Genomic DNA, 22,689 nt, shown 5'->3' with positions numbered 1-22,689 from the left:
AGGGGAGTTCCTGTCCAGAGGAAGGTTAGTGGTGCATTAGACAGGATACCTGTCAGAACCAAGGAGGGAAAATGTCAGCAGAAGGGCAATCTTGTGCCTGGTACCTGTCCAGAGCTAAGGGTGGAAGAAAGAGAGAGAGAGAGCCCACTGCTTAGGGTCCCAAGTCTTGCAACATGCTCTAGCTGGAGAAATGGAGATGACACAGTAATGCCATGGAATTCTAGATCAAGAGCTATAATATAATAAGGTACCCTAGTGCAAGAGGGAGGCAGAAATGATTAACCAATTTTTCCCCTTTGTAAAGATTCTGTTAGAAACCAGGATGGATTTAACCATGCCAGTGAAGTTCTGAGTAAGTTCAGCTTTGATGAATAGGAAAGGGAGGCAGAGGAAAATCAGATGCATTTTGTACGTAGTTTTGTTCCTGTGGACATATGCATGCCTGGCAGAAGAAGCCTTCTACAAGGAGATGTCCCTCCGACCCACTTGGGATTGTCATTCAGAAGATAGCCCTTCCCTCTGTAATCTAAAATGAATGACGAGAAGGAAGAACAAAATCCCACAGATCTCCATGGTAAAGATCCCAAAATTTTATAGCGGCATTTTAAAAAGACTATACTTCACCATACTTTATCAAATTATAGAGAAATATTTGGCCTACTTTAAGGTTATGATATATGAAAGTAATAAGAAATCTAGTAAGCTCTCTTAATAGCGAAGAAAAAAAGTAAGATTTACTTGTACACTTGAGCTTCTAGAGAAACTACTATTAATAGTGGATTTGATTCCTGTTATCTGTTAATGTGCCCATCAAAAATCAAAGTATCTTACATAATCAAGACATGCTGCATCTTTTTAAATAAGAGCCACTTTCTTGCTTCTGAAACACATGGTATTAAAAGTTGGTTGCATCATTATGTTTCATCAGAAGTTGTTAAAACAGCTCTTTTTCCAAATAACTGACTTGATTAAATAATGCTCTTCCCTCACCTTTTAATGTGCATTCAAACAGCCAACTTACTACGGCTTAAAAGGGCAAATTTAATGGACTAATAAATGCAGCAAAGTATGGAAACAGCTATTCTTGGTGACACTCACTTCCTCACACTGTAACATCTTTTTATTGTATTTTAAAATAGTATCAAATATTTGTCATTTTTGAGTTCAGACATTCAAATACCTATTGTTTCATTAGGACTGCTGTGCATCAAATAGCAACACATATCTGTAAAATGTAAATAAGAGAGAAGCAGTTTTAAATGATTTGTATGAGACTTGAGATAAAGATACAAGTAAAAATTTGATTATGTAATCCCTAATTGGGAGTAATTTTCCCTCGGCAAATTCTTATAAGGTAACAGGAAAAAAATGCTTTAGACAGAAAAACAAAGAATAAAAGTATTTCTCCTACAAGAATTGGCACTGAATTATTCCCAAGAGAAGGCACTGTCATCATGAGCAGAAAGCTAGAATTCACGGCCAGTCACCCAAATCAAAAGGAACTGTGCTTGCCTGGAAAGAAGAGAATTTTCAAGGCAATGCCACGGAGGCTGACATTAAAAAAATGTTCTTCCCAATTAATCACTTTTCATACCAAATGCCAGAGTTCTGGGTTGAAAAAAGACTAAGCCAATTTGGCCATTTAAAGTTGCCAGGTCAAAGGACTTGTATGGATGCACATAAGCATAACCAATGGACACATACACTGGCGGGGGGGGGGGGAGGTGAAGGAGGGAGGACATGCGGTGGGTGGTGGGGGTGGCTGGGGAGAGGTCAATGGGGGAAAAAGGAGACATATGTAATACTATATGTAATACTTTAAACAATAAAGATTTTTTTAAAAAAAGGGAAAAAATAAATATAAATAAAGTTGCCAGGTCCTCTGTAAATACTGGTGGCCCCTGGCAATTAGAGCCGGATGGGATATAAAAATAAAAGCAAGTTTTAGATGAAATTCTGCCAAAAGCATAACCACTTACTAGCAAATAGTCACACACCGACTAATCGTGAGGCTCGAGGAAGTCCTTCCACTGTCCCCTGCTCTCCTACAGGAATATTCCATGGATGGAACAAGATTCTGAGGCAAGAAAAGCTCACCTTACTCTCAGGTCATGCACAGAGTGCTCTCTCAAGTCCTTCTTTCTCTCAAGTCCAACTGCATGGAGACAGATACATGCAATGTCACTTTGGTCTTACGTTGGAAACTGTCACTTCATATACCTATGATTCTGCTATTCTCGGTGACACTTCCTCACACTGTAACATCTTTTTATTTATTTATATATTTTTATTGATTTCAGAGAGGGAGGAAGAGGGAGAGAGATAGAAACATCAATATTGAGAAAGAATCATTGATCAGCTGCCTCCTGCATGCTCCACACTAGGAATCCAGTCTGAAACCTAGGCCTGTGCCCTGACCGGGAATTGAACCATGACCTCCTGGTTCATAAGTCAATGCTCAACCACTGTGCCATGCTCGTGGGGCATACTGTAACATTTTATGGATGGCCATGGAGTGACAAGAGTCTTAGAAGTCAGTCATTGTATCAAATACCCGTATTTGCATTTCTAACTACAGCCTCAATGTAATGGAAAACGAGAATTCCATGAATCTGTTTCAAGGTTTTATCTTTCACTTGCTAATGACTGGTTGGAAACACTAACTCTAAAATAAATGATTAAAAAAATCCTTTTACAGGGGTATCACTAAAAGGGAAATAATGTGAATTGTCGATGTTGTGGTGTTGGCTACTGTTTTTGAAGGTACAAATAAGGCAGCAGGAAAGTGTTTAAATGCTGCCCAAGAATGGACTTCAAAGTTCTTATCCACCCAATCTTATATTAGTATATCTACGCCAATACTTTCCAAAGCATGTCACAAAAACACTGATCCTGCAAGAAGCCCATAAAAAGGGTTCCAAATTCAAATACATTTCAGAAATGCCATTTACTATACACCCCATTTTGAAACTCACAAGGCTGCTTAGAGCATAGTAAAGGCTTTGTGAAATCTTCCAGTTTTAAAAAACCAAAACACAAAACCTTAACTAGTGCTTCTGAAATCCAGATCTTCATTTCAGGTGACCTTACTTAATAGCCTGTATGATGCTGGCATGTGTTTTGAAAAGTGCTGCTAAGGAGTTTCAATTAGCTATCCCCAAAACATCATCTCACTGTCTGGAACAGAAAAATGTCCCTGCATCTCAGCGACAGCCTTCATGCTACAGTTGAAATACATTTTCTGTTGTTCATCCCTGGTAGATGTGAAAGAGCTGATTGCCATTCTCCAGGTTAAAAAAAAATCACTGTACACTTAGAGAACTGTATTAAGCCATCCATCAGCATAGTCTTGGCTCTGGCCAAGATAAGTTGTGAGAGCAAGAAGGTTTTCTGGCAGGTCAGAGGCTTGTTTAGATCATATCTGTGTTCAGTAGGATAATGATCTTAGAGGTGGAGGGGAGAATGGAATGGAGGTAGAGAAAACCAAGCTCTTCCAGGCAGCTACTATATTTTATTTATTTTTATTTTCCATAGTCAGTATATTGCTTGGAACCAGTGAGTAGTTAATGAATTAAATACCTAACATTTTTATCTTACTGTTTTCCTCTCCAAGTACACCATCCTGAACTTACATATTCTTTAAAAAGTTATTTTTCTTAGCTCTAAATAGTCTGCTAGCTTTTAAGACCAGTTTCCATTTCCATCACACAGCTATAGAGATAGCGGCTAACCCTGACTGGTCATGCTACTCAGTGCCCTCTTGCCTGTGAGAGACACAAAAAGTACAGGTGCATGGGGGGCACTATGGGACACTCCCCCCAATTCATTCGCCATGTCAAAGTACTCATCCTAAGCAATGGTTGTCTTTGTAAAACATGGCCACTGGTTATTCATTCATTCAACAAATACATCTTGTTGCCATCTCTTTATACTAGTAGTTTCTTTGGGCATTGTGCTTATAAAAATCACTTAAAAATTTAGCTATCAATTACTTCTGTCTCCTTTTTATTATCCAGACAGTATTCTACATTCTTTTTGGAATATATCAGTAAGCAAAACAGACACAAACACACACACACACACACACACACACACACACACACACACACATCTCTACCCTTTGAGAAGACAGACAGAGAGGGAAGGAGTGAGGGAGAGAGAAAAAAAGAGAGAGACCTAGTAAGGGGCATCTGCAATATAACTGTTTGGCTCAGTGGATAGAGTGCTGGCCTATGGACTGAAGGGTACTGGTTTCGATTCCAGTCAAGGGCATGTACCTCAGTTGTAGGCTCAATCCCTGGCCCTGGTCAAGGTGCGTGCAGGAGGCAACTAATCGATGTGTGTCTCTCACATTGATTTTTTCTCTCCCTCTGTCTCTCCCCCTCCCTTCTAAAAAATCAATGGAGAAAATATCCTTGGGTGAGGATTAACAACAACAAATATATATATTTGTAGGTTGCAATTGTAAATATGGTGGGGCCACATTGGGAAGGTGGTAATTAATCAAAGGAAATGAAGGAGTCAGCCACAGGACTCATTTCATAGTAGGTAATGAGTTCAGGAAGGAACAGGAGAAATAATGGAGTAGGGATGGGTTGGGGCCAGATCTTGTAAAGTTTTTGGGCCATTACAAAGGCTATGAATGACTTTTACTTTGGGAGAAATAAGGAGCCACTGGAAAATTTTTAAGTACAAGAGGGACAGGCTCTGACCTTCATTTTTAAAGACTCATTCTGGCCACTGTGTTGAGCATAGACTGGAGGACTGGCACAAAGGTAGAAACAAGGAGATTAGGTAGTACCTATGGCAATAATCCAGGCTCGGACCACATGATTGCAATGAATTTGGAGAGAAGTTGTCAGATTCTAGATACATTTTGAAAGTATAGTTAACCATATATATATTTGTAGTTGTTGTTGATCCTCACCCAAGGATATTTTCCCCATTGATTGTTTTAGAAGAGATGGGGAGAGACAGATATATTTTGAAAATATAATTGAGTTATTGGTGGGTTAGATATGATATTAGAGAGAAGGACAGAGAGGTATCAAGGAAACCCAAGAATTTTGGTTTGGGCAACTGGTAGAATACACTGAGATTTAAAAACAAATAAATAAACACAAAACCACCGTCGCAGAAACAATGAATATGTTAGGTTCAGTAGTTCAATTTCACAGAATGTTGAGTTTGAGACCTCCATGTAGAAATTCACATTTTTCTTTCAGAACAACTGCAGGCACCATATATATTTTTTCATTTATTCTTATTATATTTCAGGTTGGAAACAAGTTTGAAGACCTTATGGTCAACACATTGATGTGCAACAGTGTAGACATAGAAACAGTAAAGCTCATATTGCAAACTTTCTTTCTTTCTAGTACTCTATGCTGCCTCTTTAGAGTATTTATGTGTAAAAATAAGGAATTTTAGGTTTTTTATGGGGGGGGGGGGCGTAATTCTATCCAGTTGTATTTATCACAATTGCCATCCCTTCATAGGGTCATTGGGCTTTGTACAAATAGCAAATCACCTAAGGAATTTGGCAATCACTTCAGTCTCCTTTGTATTGTCCAATACAATAAATAATTTCCAATGGACTTCCTATTTAGAGGGACTTGTTTAAGCTGTTTATCTTTGCAAGTCCCAATTACATATTGCATGGTTTTCTCAAAACAAGATGGAAAAAGGTGTGGCTCTTTAAACAGAAATCTACCCTTTGAATGAAAACAGTAAGGAAAGAATGGCTCCAGGAGTAACTAAAATGTCTTTTGACCTTTTTAAGAGTTTAATAACAATCAGAGGCATTATAAGGCTTAGTGGTAATAAATTGCTTTTATAAGAGTATGAATCATTCAGTTTAAAAAAATAAGTTAAAAATGATGATTGGCATGCAAAAGTGGCAATTATTTTGCGTAAAGGCAAAAAATGCTATAGACTGTAAAATCTTGCTGAGAATCATAAAGCATACCATCAAGAAAAAGAAATAAAGCTGTTACTGATGTCTGAAAACTCCCCAGGATGCAACTAATTCTTCCATTAATAAATGCAGTGTGTCTTCCAACTAAGGTATAAACATCAGAAGGGTAAGCAAATCATTTTCTTATTAAAGAATGAGCCAAAACCGGTTTGGCTCAGTGGATAGAGCATCGGCCTGCGGACTGAAAGGTCCCGGGTTCGATTCCGGTCAAGGGCATGTACCTGGGTTGCGGGCATATCCCCAGTAGGAGATGTGCAGGAGGCAGCTGATCGATGTTTCTCTCTCATCGATGTTTCTAACTCTCTATCTCTCTCCCTTCCTCTCTGTGGAGAATCAATAAAATATATTAAAAAAAAAAAAAAAAAAAAAAAAAGAAAAGAAAAGAATGAGGCTTGTGAAAATGTAATTGCCCTGTGAAGGCAAAGAAGAAAACAAACTACTTAATGACGTGGAAAACTGCAGCCAGACCTAGATCAAAAGCCGAGCAGAGCCCCTCAGGTACAGCCGAACTGTGTGTTACTCGGAACCTGAAGAGGAAACATGCATGCGGTTCAGATCCAGCACCAGGAGAACGACTTCACAGGTGTCATACGAGTAATGAACAGAAAGGAATGCCTTGGGAAGACTGCTCAAGGGCCTCTGATTGTCAGGCAGCCACTGAATTAAAAGTTGTATTTCTAGAGTCTCTTTTGTTCCAATTTCATCACTGAGTGGAATGGAGAAATTCAGCAATGACAGTAAGTTTTCAGAACAACAAACATTCTATATAATTAAAGGCTAATATGCAAATTATCCCCTTGACCAGGAGTTTGACCAGAAAGTGGGGACGCCCAGCCAACCACCCATGGCTCCTCCTCCCAGCCGGCCCCATCCCTGATCGGCCCCCTCCCATCCAGTTGGGGGCAGGGCCAGCCAGCCAAGCTCCTCTGTTTCCCCCCTCCCCCCAGCTGGCCCAGCCTGATTGGCCCTGATCGGCGTGGGCCAGCTGGACCCCACCCGTGCATGAATTCATGCACCAGGCCTCTAGTAAAATAAAATAATTATTTCTTATATCCTGCCTATTTTTGCTAAACTTTCAAATACCTTTAAAGACATCAATGATATATTTCTATTCTTTGGTGTTTTAGGTGCCGACTCCAATGTTCATTTGTAAATAAGTCAGTGATATTTGTCACTATTCCTTTCTCTTGATAAACATTCACTTTTAACTAACAGAGTAGTTTTATGTTAGGATGTTAGTAGTTTTATGTTTTTCCCTTCTGTTACATTTGAATATACCTACTTCCAAATTCCAAAATAAGCAAAAGCATTAAAAACAAAAATATTTTACTACCATTAGCTTTTGGGTAAAAATTTAACCTCTGTTTCTTAGGGTGGGGAATACTAGTAAAAGGAGGTTGCGGGGAGGGGGAGTAATCTTCAGTAGCATTACAAGTATTTTTGGTCATGTAAAGCATGAATGCATATTGAAACATACAGAACCAAAATAGCAGTCAACTGGATTATGTTTTTTCATGTCTGTTTTTTTTTTCCCCCTTAAAAAATATAAATAGGAACCCTTATTGTGCTCCTGACATTAACCTGAGACAATTTCATGATGAGGTGATGATGGTGATGACAAGACTATAAAGACACCTGACAGGTTCTCAATGCTTCACACATACCAGTCACTATGCCAAGTGGCTTATGTGGCTTACCCTGGCACAGCCTTCTGTGATCCTACACTCTGGTGCAGGAACAAGGCTGAAGGACGTGACTCACAGCAGGTCAGTGGCAAAGCCTGGCCTCAGCCTCAGCTCAGTGCTAATCACTCCACCCCACAGACTCCCCTCCTCCAGCCTCAGGACTCTTGATCTGGAACTTTGGGCAGTGCCCCTCCACGTGCACACGTGGGCTGCCTCCAACATTGACAGGTTTGGCTCCTACCTGAGATTTGCGGTCATGAATTTACTAGGTGTACCAGTTAATAATGGCGGATTTTGTAATCAAAGAAAACATGGTAATTTCAAGAGAAACATCAAATGTGCTTTATTCAAAATAATGTCCATTGCTAGCTACACTTTTCCTTCATCTTTCAGGTAATTTGTGGATACCGTCCCAATAGAACTTTTCTTGTTTTGAGGCAAACCATTCAGAGACCCAATTTTCTACTTCTTCGTATGTTTTGAAATGCTGCTCAGAAAGTGCATGTGCCATCGAATGGAACAAGTGGTAATCTGAAGGAGCAAGGTCTGGTGAATACAGCGGGTGGGTTAATACTTCCCAGGCAAGATCTTTTAACGTGTCTTTAACTGGTTTTGAAGTGTGTGATGGTGCGTTATCATGAAGCAAAATTACTTTGCCATGTCTTCTGGCACATTCTGGTGGTTTCACGATCAAAGCGTGGTTCAAATTGATTAATACTGGTAGCGATCAGTATTAATGGTTTCACCTGGTTTTAGAAGCTCATAATATACCACACCTTCCTGATCCCAGCAAACGCAGAGCATTGTCTTCTTTCAGAAGCGATTTGGCCTTGCAGTCAAGGTTGATGATTGACCTGGATCAACCAATGATTTTTGTGTGTTTGGGATTCTCAAAAGAAATCCACTTTTCATCGCCAGTCATAATTCAATGCAAAAAAGACTTTCTTTTGTGCCGTTGAAGCAACATTTTACTGAAGACTTTTCCGTTTTCCATTTGTCTTTTGTTCAATTGATGTAGCATCCATTTTCCTTCCTTTAAAATCTTTCCCATTGCTTGTAAATGATTGGAAATTATTTTCTGAGCAAAGTTTAATCTTTCTGCAAGTTGTTTTTTAGTTTGACACGCATCTTCATCCAATAATGCTTGTAATTGTTGGTCTTCAAACTTTTTCAGTTGACCTGGATGTTCTTTGTCTTTCACATCGAAATCATCACCTTTAAAGCATTTAAACCAACGTTCACAAGTATCTTGAGATGGAGCATTTTCACCATAAGCTTCCCGAAGTATATGATAACTTTCAGCAGCACTTTTCTTCAAAATAAAGAATTAAAACTTCCCACAAATGCTCTTTTTTTGTCATGAAATTCAACATTTTTAAGTGTAAAAATATCTATGATGTTAACACCTTCAGCAAATTTGACATATGAAGTTTTGAAGCTTGCTGTCAATACAACAAAATGGCATACCTATCAAATCGCATATATATCAACATATGTGTAACTTCATCTATTTAAAAAGATCCGCATTATTAACTGGTACACCTAGTAAAGTACACTACCAGTGAGGTTAGGGTGAATTAACATAAGTCACAATTTGTATCACACATAGCAAAGACATAAAAGTATGTGGGAAAAGGCAGTTGCAATGCACCTTTAAATATGTTCCATTTTATAGTGTGGTGTAAATTCAACTTCTCTATTTTCCAACACTGCATCTGATGAAGCAGTAAGCTCATTCTCAAACTCTCAGAAGAAAAATGATATCAACAAAATTCTCAGCTTTGGAGCATGGCCTCTGGGCTAAAGTTGACTTCAGCTACTGAACTGGAAAACCATGGCCAAGTAGCAGGGTGTTATCACCATAGTTGAAAAGGTGGTGGGGAAAGAAGCGAGCTGAGCACAGTGATAAGAGGCTGGATCAGCTGGGCTGGCTAAACCTGAAACAGAGAGGCATCCCAGACAATGGCTACTCCCATGGCACTGGTGGTCATGAACAAATAAACCATGTCAAGATATGGTCACGACCTCTTCCATCAGTGATTACAATAGTCCCAAAGCAGGACAAAACTGGATGGGTTGCAAATGGGCCAGAACAACTGGACCTTTAATAGTATGAAGAGGATTTTCATGAATTGAGGACAGAAAAAGCATAGAGAACATAGAGTTTGCAGAGAACAGGAACTTAAAAGAGAATGTAGCCCAGAAATTTAAAAGAAAAAAAATCAACATTGGCACAGAGCCATTCACCATTAAAGACAACCTTCATTCCTCAAGTTCAATTTTATTTTACCATTGGTATATTAAAACAACATGCTGATTTTTCCAGGTTTCATAATGGCTATTCTGGAATTTAAGTTATCCCATAGTAATCTATGTACCATAATGATAACTTAACTTATTATGTGGCTGAACAAAATGCAAAATAAATTTTAGAAATCTGAAAGCATGTTCCATCTGATTGTGTGGGTCTGTGGCAGTACACTGTTCTGTACCAGGGGTCAGCTAATTTAGGATACAATGGCAGAATTGAATAATTGTGACAGACTGTATGATCAGCAAAGCCTCAAATATTTACAATCTGATTCTTTGTAAAAAAAAAAAAAATGTTTTCCCATCTCCTGGTCTATTCAACTGTACTGTATTTTTTTTTCTTTTCCCTTATGCTGCTCAAAGTCCCTTTTGGAATGAGGTAAGAATGTCAATGAGCAAATAATCACTTTCCAACAGTGGCTCCCCTCCTTTTTGTGATGTGTGGGGGCTTTAATGAAAGACAGATCTAAGGCTGACAGTCATGTGATAACACCCCTCCGCCCTCCCCCCGCCCCCCCCCCCTGCAAAGGGAGGCCCCGCCCACCTGCCACAGCCTGCTGGTAGGTGGCCTGGGCTTCCCTCTTTGGGGCAATTGTGGAGCCCCCCATTGATTGATTGCCCCAGCGGCCGGTGGCCTGGGCCTCCCTCTGTAGGGCGATCATGGGGCGATGGCCAGGCCCTGGGCCAATCGAATAGCACCCTCCTTGGCTGGCCTGGTGCCAACGGGTGTCATAGCATGGTCGTCCGGAAGGTCCTCGATTTGCATATTACGCTTTTATTATTATAGACGAGGCATGGTATGCCATACATTATAGTGACTCCATATTCTATTTTATTCTCTGACATATGCTGGTTTCCCTGGTTTATTATCTGATGAACTAGCCTGGACTCAAAGTGAAAAACTCGTTTTTCTGCAGAGAGCTGACTGTTTTGCTCAGGTTTTTTGTTTGTTTTCTTTTTCCTGGGTCTCCAGGGGATTTCTCTTGTGCCTGCAGAGTTTGTAATCAGCCAGTGCTTTCAACAGAGGGTATATAGAGACGACCTAAGCCAGTGAAGTGTTGTCTGCTCTCTGCTACCCAAACTATGTACGGGTTAAGAACTCATTCAGATTTGCAGCAAATAAGTCAGTCTCCCCAGGCTTTCCATTTGCATGTGCTCCTGTGGGAGTTCCATGTACACATGCTGTTCAGCAGTCAGCCATGAATGCGAAGAGTACATTATCTCAGCCCTTGCATAGCTCTTGGCTTCCAAATCTCCGCCTTAAATTTCTAGCTGCTTGGTTACTCCCCGAAAACCACATCAGCCATCTCTAACCAGTAAACCTGTTTTTAACACTGGTGTATGTGTGTTGAGGGGAGAAGGGCAGGGGAAGATGGGGAGATGAGAATACCCTCTGGCGTCTTACCCAATTCAGTAGCAGTTTTTCATAAGTAAGCATTTTCAAGTTCTTTGCTGTCTCTGATTATTTTTGAAATGGTTTCAATCAATAACTCTTGTAGTTTTATACTATTTTTTATGAAGTATCATCCAAATGAGGCAGGCAGCCGTCAGTGGAAGTAGAGTCTTAACCATAACTTAAGCACTTATGATATATTATCATGATCTCATTGAACATTATATGAAATCAGATTACTTTAAAAATTAGCCAACCACAGTAGCAGGAAACAAATTTCTTGTTGGCAAAAATTAAATTTCAGATCTAATTTCTATAGGGTTGGTAGAAATAGTAAAAGAAAAATGTAAAAGAAATACAGTATAAAGAAATACGATGTGACCACGGTCTGTTAATCCCACCAAGATCTTTAAAATACATACACCTACCAGGGAAATTTTAAATACATGAAGTTTTTTAGACAAAAGAGTCCATTTGATTTAGACCCAAACCTCCTGTTGAGGGGGAAAAAGCATTATTGAGTATAGACTATAGAGTATCTCTCTTGAAATGTAGAGTTCATTGACATTTAAGAAAATTACCTTGAAGGCGGCTAAACAATGCAGACTCAGTAAGGCCATCACTACCGCCAGAAGGATGGTGGCTAAATTCCGAATGTCCCAGATGGTCTCTACCAGAGGAATACTGCCGACCTGCCAGTCATAGCACAGGGTAACAGGTGCAAGCAGAAGCCACACGTTGAAGGCCAAGAGGTAGGAATAGGTAAGGAATCTACAAAGAGAGGAAGAATAGCTGAAACATAACTCATGATCCATGACATTATCGAAATATTCATTCTCCCTGTTTCTATTAAATAGCATTTCTACACTATCAACATTATCTTATAGGAAAAGGCAAGGTAAGGTGGAATTCCTTTAGTCATTACATTGATCATTTTGGAAAATATCTAATAGTTTCTAGTCACTGTGGTAGACGCTGGCCTTTCAGTGGTGAACAAATAAAGACCTACTTTCCACGACGTACACTTTAAAATTATCATGCAAATAAATACACTATAACCTGAGATAAATGCTAGAAAGGAAAAGTTTGATGAAAGCATATGACAGAAATGCTGCCCTGTTGGGTATAATTCCCTGGGTAAGAAATGTGTGAACTGTCCATCTTTAATAGTTCTCAGAAACCTATAGTAGATATGAAAAGATTTAATCATTTTAATAACAGATTATCATTTTTATAACAAGTTGATCTATATTGAATTATTTCCAAAAAATCAAATTATCTGTGGTAGAAAGACAATGTTTCTTATTCACAAGTGTAAAGACTAGCCATCCAGAGGAGGCAAGTCCCACTGTCCTTGCTAACATGGGAACAGCCAGGTGGACCAGATGGAGGTATTACTCCCGTTTCCTGGCTGTGTCTAGGCACTACCAGACAGTGGAAAGCATTCTAACTGATCCCCTTCCTTTAAGGGTAGAGAAAATGAAATTTATTTAAATTTATTCAGTCAACACAAATTCATTAAGTCATGTTCTAGACCCCTGAGAACTGCAGAACTCTCAGCACATACCAAACTCCATCCAAACCTCTGTATTAGGAGAGGACCAAACCCTAGCATTGATCCTAGCACCATAAGGCCACATGCCTAGGATGATCCCAACCTCCCACGAAAACGCTTGGCTGAGAAAGCTCACACTGCCAGAAGAATTTACTGTGTGTTCTAGCTAACACCTGAGGAGAGGCCAGCCAAATCCCTTTTACACTGACCGACCTTTGGTCGTTTTTCACCTCTCTGACTCTGCTGAGCCCCAGCTTGGCCCCTCTCTCATTCTCCCTTTAAAGTTTTTAGTCATCTTTGCACAAATGAGACTGGTGCTCAGGTCTTCCTGATACTGTCAATTATTGTTACTGAATAAAATCTATTTTCAATGCTTTAACTGATGTCCAGCTGTTTTTACCTTTGACATTCTAGATGGGATTCAACAGAATAATCAGGTAAATTCTTTGTCCTCGAGGAATGTACAACCCAATATGGAAAACAGATGTATAGAATTAAAGAAGCTGAACAAGATGAGCACCATAAGAGTGCAGAATGTGAAGAAAAGTCCTCGCCTGTTTCTTGGATTCTTTTGGAGGAATTCTTTGGATTGGCAAAGTCATTAGATCAGAGAATCTCTAAGTTGCCTTCCAGTGTGATGAGTCAAATCACTTTGCACTCCTCTCAACATTAGCTGCTTCTTTGGAATATCCTTCCCAGGCCTTCCCAACTCGATCTCCTTCCCTTTCTTGATGGGGATTACTAGTATTCATCAACTCAGCTCTCAAATCTGAACAGATGAATGGGTTGAAGGGATAGAGATATTGCAATGGTCTTTCCCAACATTATTCTCTGCTATTTTTAGTAAAATGTTAATGTACCAATAGTGCAGTATATATTGAAAGCTTGAAGAAGTCCACGCTTTGTTATTTAACAAAAATGAAACAAAAAATTGCTGTCTCCCTTTTAGGCTTGATTCTGAGAAATTGTCTTATGAGAATGCCAACTTCATGGAAAGGGGATTGGGTTACTTTGCACCTCTGTTTTTCACAGAGCTTCTAAATGACCTAATTCTTAGCTCAGTAAGAGTCTCTGTGACAGCTTTAAGGAAGAATGCTGAATCATCAAACTTAGCAGGCAAGTCACACAGCTTTGTTGCTCAGTGACACCCCAGGTCTCAAAAATTACTTTAAAAAATAATATCTCTTTTTCTTGATATTCTTACCTAATAATAGACAAACATGTAAATTAACCATCCCTCTGCTATACTCACCAGCCAATCAGGGGAGTATGCAAATTAACCCAATAAAGATGGAGATTAATTTGCATACATAGGGGTGAAGTGGCGGAGCGAAGACTGAAGGCTCCGTCCAGAGCGAAGGCCTGGGTCCCGGGTGCTGGAGGAAAACCGGTGCTGGCAGCCAGGGGAAGGGATGGCCTATTGCACAAATCTCTTCATGCAATGGGCCTCTAGTTACAGTAATAAGCAATGATTATAAATGGCTGCAAAAAATTATTAGGTGAAAAACTGATGGAATACTTTATAATGAACAGATCAGGCTAAATCAGGTGCCTAGAACTTGCTAAATAATTTCAAAATCACAGAACAGAGACCAACAGCCAGCTGTCCACCGGATGGATATAGATACCACAACATATGAAGCAGTCTTGTCAAAAATATTTAAACTTGAATCTGACCAAGCCCTTTGTTACCAGTTCACATCAAATACAGAAAACACTGGACCACACTAAAGGACACCCCAGGCATGCAATATGCAAGATATAGGATGTTGCAAATTCTAAAACACAAAGAATGGCAGTTTCTTCAACAAATAATGGTGATGAGATGGGGGTAGGGCGTGTGGCAGAAAGAAGAGTAACACATAAATTAAGAGTCTTAAAAGACATATCAAACAAAGTACAGTTTTTGTTTAGATGCCAACTCAGACAAACAACTATTAAAAGTAACCACCTAAGAGACAGAAAAAAAATGAGACACTGATTGGATATATGATACTGGAGAATCATTGCTAATTTTTAAAGTATGATAAAGGTATTGCAGTTCTCTTTTGTAAGGGTCCTTGTCTTTTAGAAAAATATACGAAAATATATGCATATCAAAGGATCTGATATCTTGTATTTGTTTCACAGTGATGGACTGGAAGCAAGGAGAAAGAAGCGGATGGGGGTATGAATGAAAAATTGGCCATAAGTTTGGATTGCTGAAACTGGATAAGGGGTACATAGAGGTTCTTTATGCCATTTACTCTACTTTTGCACAGATCTGATATTTTCCATAACAAAGACTATATCTTTAAATGGGCAGAGAAGGCAACAACAGAATTGCAACAGGAATGCTTCCATATATTATAGCTGCAAACACTATGCAGAATTTTTTATTTGAATATTAAGTTCACATTCCCCCTTGCCCTGCAAGTTGTCCTCAGTTTCTTATGTTTGTGAGACTTGCAATATCATACTAACAAAAACGCAAATAAAGAACATTATTTTTTAAAAGTTAGAATTTCAACTTCATTATTTAGATTTTCCAAAAATGCTCATTGAGACTGTTGACACAGATTGTAACCCAAATTGGTTTAAAAAGTAATGTAAATCACAGACTAAAAGCAACTTCCCTTCTTGTAATACTAGGTCAAGAGTATTAATATACCATAATACTGTCAACTTACTCCTTTTAATACAAATGTATTGTTTCCAGAAACTCAGAGATATAACCTACCTTTCATTGCATATGATTTCAGATCAATGCTGGTAAATAAATGGTTTAAACATTATTTGAAATACTGAAACAGCATTGCAAAATTTTTACAAATTTAAGCATAAAGAAGGTACTTGAAATCACACCAAAAGCTAACTATATTTTAGGGGGCTAGTGGAGCTAGTTGGAATCAGCAACTGAAGTATTTCTTCTTAGCTCATTGACTATGGATTACATTTCAAACTAATCATCTTGTTTATTTCTGCTAAAATTTCAGAAATAAAATGATATGTTGAGTATCTCTGCCTGGCGAGGCTTGGGCTCTCTTTTTTAAAACCGGAGCAAGAACAAAATGAATTATTTACCAATTTTCTACCATGAATTCTGCTAACAGGAGGGAAGCCACTAGAATATCTTGTGAAAAAAATGGAATATACAGCACAGGAAGCTAGGAACTCAGCTTAAACAATTCAGTCATGTATTTTCACCGATAAGCCACGAAATGCATGAAAAGTAAGAGGAAGATGAGGCTGTGGGGAACTGCCATGCATCAACGGGAACCTAATGAAACTGTGAGGCTCTTTAATCTAAATCTTCACTTTTGTCAAGAAAAAAACTAGAGTGCTTGATGTGCAAAAATATGCATAGATTCTGTTCTTTGCCTTCGAAAAGAACCTTTCATTTTTTTTTTTTTTTTTTTTTTTTGCTAAGAAAGAATGTAAACCTAATGTATTTTCTTACCCTAGAAAGATGCCTATGATAGCTACATATGAAAAATCAGGCACTGCATAAGTGTATAGCACTTGCATGTTTTATATGAAAAATGTTACTGCCCAAAGGATCCTTCTTTTTCATTCACCCCCAAATCATCCACTGTTTCATAAATACTACAGAGCATGGCCGGACTATATCCACCTGGTGGCCTCTTGGGAAGGACAGTGGCTAAACTGTCAATGTAGCAGCCTTGGTGTAAACCACATTTACTGCCACAGTGGATGACCCCAGACTCGGCCTCTACCTACTAGTTTGAGAGATCTGCCCTGCCCTTCCCTAGGCTGTTCCCTATTTTCAACTCCTGAATTCCTATGGATGCTTCCAAGGACCTCCACAGTCTCACTGTGCCCAGCAAAAATGACAGACCTTTTCCAGGCATAACCTGCTCATATCACCATTGGCATCTCCTTCCCCTGCCTATCACCTGCCCCGGAACTAGCCAAAGATGCCCCTTCCTACACTATCCCTCTTGATAGACAGGAGAGCCTCACCAGAATTCAATAAAAGTTGAGTAATTACTTTGCACTTCTCTAAGTGCTAAAGGGTAATAAAACCTAGTCCCTCACCCTCTCTCATCGAGGCAAGGTTTAGCCTCCACTGAGCAAACATGTGCTTACTGCGCATCAGGCACAGGTTTTCAGATTTCCATACAAGAATCCCATTGCTATAGTAACGAACTTCATCCAACATTAAAACCCGTTAAACATGTGCAGCATTTTCCAGCTCATAATGCATTTGCATTTAAGGATTATCTAATCCCAACATGACCTTTATGCAGTGGCTATGACTCACTTTCCCAGGAAGGGGAAGAGCCTTGAGGAGGCTGAGACTTGTTCAATGTCCCACCGCAAGCCCATAGCAGAGCCTGCACACAGCATGGGGTTTTCTGGCTCCACATACAGTTCCCCTGTTCGATTCCTGTGATGTGTAGTCTCCATTAGCACACCTTTATTAAGGTAGAGAACTGAACAGCAATATGATGGATCAAATATTGATATTTCATGGAGAAGTACCTGTTGGAGACCCTGATTTATTCCTTGAACAGTGTAGCCCAGAAGACCCTTTAGTAAAGCAAGGCTGACATAAATTTTAAACCAGAGTGTAATGTCATCTACAACACAGCAAACAGTTGAGGAGCACACAACGAGAAAGAGAATCCTTACATAAAAGCTTGGGCCTCATGTTATTAATTATGAAAAGCAATGTTTGCCTTTATGTCCTAATGTTAGCAAAAAATTAAAGAATTCTTTAATTTTATCAGCTTCTCAGGGATTTGAGATTGTAATGGAAACACAATATGTAGATTTAAAGAATTATAGTTTTCTGTAAGATGCTTGCCAACAACTGATCCCCAATCTGGAGGTAAAATTGCTACCTCCACAGGCTCCCTCTTCTAAGTCCCTCCTCTCTCTTCTTTCTTGTATTTCTCCCCCTCATGTCCAAGATCCAATACCAATTAGATACATTACTATTGCATAGTGTCATTTCAGTTGGCAAAACTAAACTCGATAACCTTTATAATATCTTTTATCCCTAAGAAGCTACTTTTCTATGAACATAATATAGAATATACAGTGGGGACAACAGCCCCCTTGTAGAGAGCTCTTCAGCCAAGGAGGACACAGCTTATACCTGAGCATTTCAGAAAGAGTGAAACACACCACCCTCTGGACACACTTAGGCTGCTGGTCAAATAAAGATTCCCTCTCCTGGCAGGCGTGTCTCCGTGGTTGATTATTAACCTATGAACCAGGAGGTCAGGCTTTGATTCCTGATTCTCTCTTACCACTGATGTTTGCCAAAATGAGAAAACGTTGTGCTTTAAAGGACACCATCAAGAAAGTAAAACAATTCACAGAAAGGTAGAGAATGTTATAAAGCATATATATAATAAGCGACATATATCTAGAACATACAAAGAAGAGTTATAACTCAATAATAAAGTAACAAATAGCCCAATTCAAAACTGGACAAGAGATCCGAATAGACATCTCTCCAAAGATGATATAGACATGGCCAATATGCCCATGAAGAGATGCTGAAGATCATTAGCCATTCAGGAAATGCAAATCAAAGCTACAATGAGATACCATTTCACACCCACTCATATGGCTACAATTAAGACAAACAAACAAAAAGATTATCAAAGGGTAGTGTTGGCAAAGAATTGCAGAACTAAAGTCATAAGAAATCATGTGAAACAAAGCAAAACTTGACCAAGCTACTCTTAAAAGTTATTAGAATTTTTAAAACTATCTTAATTAGTAACTCCAGTATTAATAGAGTAGTTTACTAAACATACTTTAAAAGAAGATATAGTATGTGAAGGACAGAAGCACAGATGCTATAAAAGTTGTTTGGATTTATACATCCAATAAAAGAGATCAAGTATTAATGAGACAGAGTGACAGAGCTGAATGACAAACCTGTGGTTAGTAAAGATGGACTCACAGAGCGGCCACATCATAGCTAAATCACAGCTGATGAGGAAGAAAGAAAAAACAACAGAACTAGGAAACAGACCAAGGTAATCCAATTTAAGAATCATCAGCTTAACAGGGGCCCAATAAGTTATGCAAGCAGAGTAGAAACCTTACTCGGGAAAGGAATTGAAGACAATTTTCTGGATGCTGTAAAGAGTGAACTATGGTGCTGCCATATTAGAGAAATGTGAAACTCCATATATAACAACTGTATTGAAATGTCCCTAGGTATCTGTGTATTTTAAGTACAAAACACAGGAATAAAAACTTTGTTTTGTTTTGTTTTGTTGAAAGAAAGAAGAGGAAGACTATAAAGGTGTAATAGGATATTCTATATCTTTTTTATAAATTAATCCTTTATCGTTGAAAGTATTATATGTCTTCTTTTTCCCCCCACTGCCTGCCCCCACCCCGCAACTGAAGCCTTCAGCACCCTATTGTCTGAGTCCATGGGTTATGCATATATGCACACAAGATCTCTGTATCTTTATATTGTTGGAATTGCCTTAGATAGATTTATAGACAGAAAATCCTGGATAAAACATGTAGTAGACCCCTCCCCTCCCTGACAGTACAGATAGAGGGGCTCTGAGACAGAGACCAAAGGCCCTTGTCCTGACACCATGGACCTGGGGCCAGGCACATGTTTACTGATAACAGAAGACATACACGAAATAATTGGTTGGTGAGTTGAAAGTAGTCTGTTCTTGTTCTTGCCCATCTGTTTCTCTGACTGCATCTTGGCTTTTAGAGACCGACAATGCAGGGAACAGGCTGCATCTAACTACAGAGATAAGAATACAATCTCAAATTCAGGAGACCAGAAAGCTTGGAGGAAACCCAACCCAAAGCTAAAGCAAATGGAGCCATTAAGCAAGAAGAGGATCTGGCCACGCTGTTTTTTCTCTTAAAAGCAGAAAGTAGCTATTTAAGGAGCTACAAAAACTGAAACAATTTATCAATGAGCTAAAAATGTCCAGACAAGGAGCCCTGGAGATTTTGAAAGCCCGTGAGAGATGCCTAAAAAGGACAAGTAGATTGCAACATTAACAAAAATCTGAGTTAGAGATGCCAATCTTAGTTAAAGGTTTAATTAAGCAGCATTTTGAAAAATATAAGCTATAAACAACAATTTATAAGACTCTAAACTGCCTCCAAGGAATAAGCCGACATTGGAGGTTGAATACCATATGATTTCTGAAGGTATATTCAAGATTTTTAAAATACGTTGTAAGCAATGAAAACAATTGTGACATAATATCTATTTAAAAAATGGGTTAATCAAATGTGAATGTCTCCTTTTTGAGTGGGAAATAGTCTTTAGGAACAATAAAGAAAAGTATGGAAGGCCAAGAAAGTTAGAATTTTACCAATTAAAACATATAAGGTAAATGAATGAAATAAAACAAAGATCACTGCCTGGCAAAAAAACAAAGTCCAACAATCTGTTGTCCCTAAAAGATACGAGTAAACCAAAATATAAATGTCTCTACAAATCAAGTTTTCATTTAAGATTTATATGTCATTGCAAACCTGCCAGAATGGAAGGTTACTCTTATGAAAATAATATTACTAGTAGATGTTAAGTGTACGAAACTACGCAAAGTTAAGAAGACGGCATGTTAATGTTTAAACATTATAGCAACAATATACCCTGAAGAAAGATATTAAAACTGTGAAGTATAATTATATCTGAAAGCCTCAGAAGAACATCACAGCAGACTGAAGACATAAGGAATTAGATTCTTCTCAATGAACCAGATCCACTGATCAACATCCCCTCTTGATCCAATACCTCGAAATCTCTTAAAGACAAATAGTAAGATATAGTTAGGTATATCTTAACAAAAGTTTGTGCTCATTTCTGTTTGCTACTTTCAACTTCTCCACTCATTTTAATCTTAAAAATAGTTATGATGTCCAACCAAGCTCTATGCCATGCTATGCATTGTTCTGTAACAGTTACCATATGGGCCACTTAATAGATATTTATCATTGATGATTAGTAGTCAATAAAATGCTTGTTGAATAAACACATACATGCCATTATGACAGCGGTTCTCAACCTGTGGGTCACGACCCCTTTGGGGGTCGAACGACCCTTTCATAGGGGTCGCCTAAGACCATCGGAAAACACATACATAATTACATATTGTTTTTGTGATTAATCACTACGCTTTAATTATGTTCAATTTGTAACAATGAAAATACATCCTGCATATCAGATATTTACATTACGATTCATAACAGTAGCAAAATTACAGGTATGAAGTAGCAACGAAAATAATTTTATGCTTGGGGGGCACCACAACATGAGGAACTGTATTAAAGGGTTGTGGCATTAGGAAGGTTGAGAACCACTGCATTATGAGAACAATAGCAACAATATAACAAAATAGATCCATTCGTTGAAAAGAATTCCAAATGTATGAATAGTCGTTTCTTTTCTCCCCACAACCTGAATAGAACAAAACTCTCCTTTCTTTAAAATCCAACTTACCATTTAAGATTACAAATCAATTTAATTAATACCCAGTAAAGTTTTAAAAAAATGTATTTCTACTGACCTTGTGAGAATGTAAGGGGAGAATGAAGCTGGATTATCTTGCTCTGAAAAGAGGGGCATCGATCCTCCCATTATCCACAGGCGGAAGTACAACACAACAATCACCTTCAGGGAAAAGAAGATTTGGTAAGAAAAGCATTGCTTGTAAAATACTGTAGTTCATTCACACTGTCTGTGTCATGGAGTTTACATGTCTGTAGAATGCTTCGCATGTGCCTTCTAATGCTTTGAGACATTTATGGCATGTTAACTCTTGGATCCTAAGATCAAGGTATTAGAATTTACTGCTGATTCTATTAAATAATCTGGATCATGCCTCTGAGCCATGTTAAAGTGAAACATCCCTTAGCAGATAATTCAAAAGCGTATATGTACTTACATAACTTATGACCAAAATGGCCCTTTTTAAGAATGGCCGCATGGTAAGCAGGAAATTTCTATTACTGCTTGCAGTCAGATACCTGAAACAGGAAAGAAAAAACATCTTAAATACATGTCAGAGTCCACCACACATTAATATTCTCCTTTCAGTCTATGCTGCAGCTCTGAAAAGGGCTGGAAAAGAGCAAAGCTAGGAGTGTGGCTTCGGGGGCCAGACCACTTGGGTTTCAGTCCCCCAGCCTAGGTGCTTCCTGACGGGAAGACTTTGGGCAAGTTTCTTAACCTCTTTGCACATCTATTTTTCTCACTTATAAAAGGGGGGGTAATAATAGTATCTACTTCACAGAAGAGTTGTGAGGAGTAAGTGAGACAATATGTAGAACAGGGCCCAATAGTACTGTCAGCTATAAATATTACTATCCCATCTACAGTGGGGCCTTGACTTACGAGTGTCCCGACTAATGAGTTTTTTGAGATACCAGCTGTCTCTCGGTCGATTTTTTGCATTGAGTTGATAGAGTAATTTGAGTTAACGAGCTTGGTCTCGGAACGAATTAAACTCGTAAGTCAAGGCCCCACTGTAATCCCAATAACCCAGGCATTCTGTTGTTACACTGGTTACAGGGATGATCTAAAACAAAGTTGGAGTTTATTTGCCTACTTCACATAGTTTGAGAAGTGCAATGTCTTCTACTCACAAAATATTTCACAGATGTTTTACCCCTGAAAACAGAGGATGCCAAGGCTATGCGGGGTTAAGTCATTTATCCAAGGTAACAAAGTTAGTAAGCACCGGTGGTGGGATCAGGAAGCTCACCCTCAAGCAACAGATAACTATCTCACCTGCTTAAGACCTTTGGAACCAAA

The 22,689-nt window shown here is 38.8% G+C and overlaps 1 protein-coding gene across 5 annotated transcripts in view; it reads right to left on the bottom strand.

The window, feature by feature from the left end:
* TMTC1 (transmembrane O-mannosyltransferase targeting cadherins 1) overlaps window positions 1-22,689 on the bottom strand; it is a 238,146-nt gene that overhangs the window by 100,999 nt on the left and 114,458 nt on the right. For all 5 annotated transcript variants that reach the window (XM_036299239.1, XM_036299240.1, XM_036299241.1 and 2 more), the window contains 3 exons: window positions 21,821-21,902; window positions 21,443-21,546; window positions 11,947-12,136 (listed from right to left, as the gene is read on the bottom strand). In XM_036299239.1, the coding sequence (XP_036155132.1) occupies window positions 11,947-12,136; window positions 21,443-21,546; window positions 21,821-21,902 (376 nt within the window). The remainder of the gene's footprint in view (window positions 1-11,946; window positions 12,137-21,442; window positions 21,547-21,820; window positions 21,903-22,689) is intronic.

The sequence above is a fragment of the Myotis myotis genome, unplaced genomic scaffold (assembly GCF_014108235.1).
Source record: "Myotis myotis isolate mMyoMyo1 unplaced genomic scaffold, mMyoMyo1.p scaffold_m19_p_3, whole genome shotgun sequence".
NCBI classification, from domain to species: Eukaryota; Metazoa; Chordata; class Mammalia; order Chiroptera; family Vespertilionidae; genus Myotis; species Myotis myotis.
Note: the sequence above shows the minus strand (reverse complement) of the source record. Positions and strands in the feature narration are given on the sequence as shown.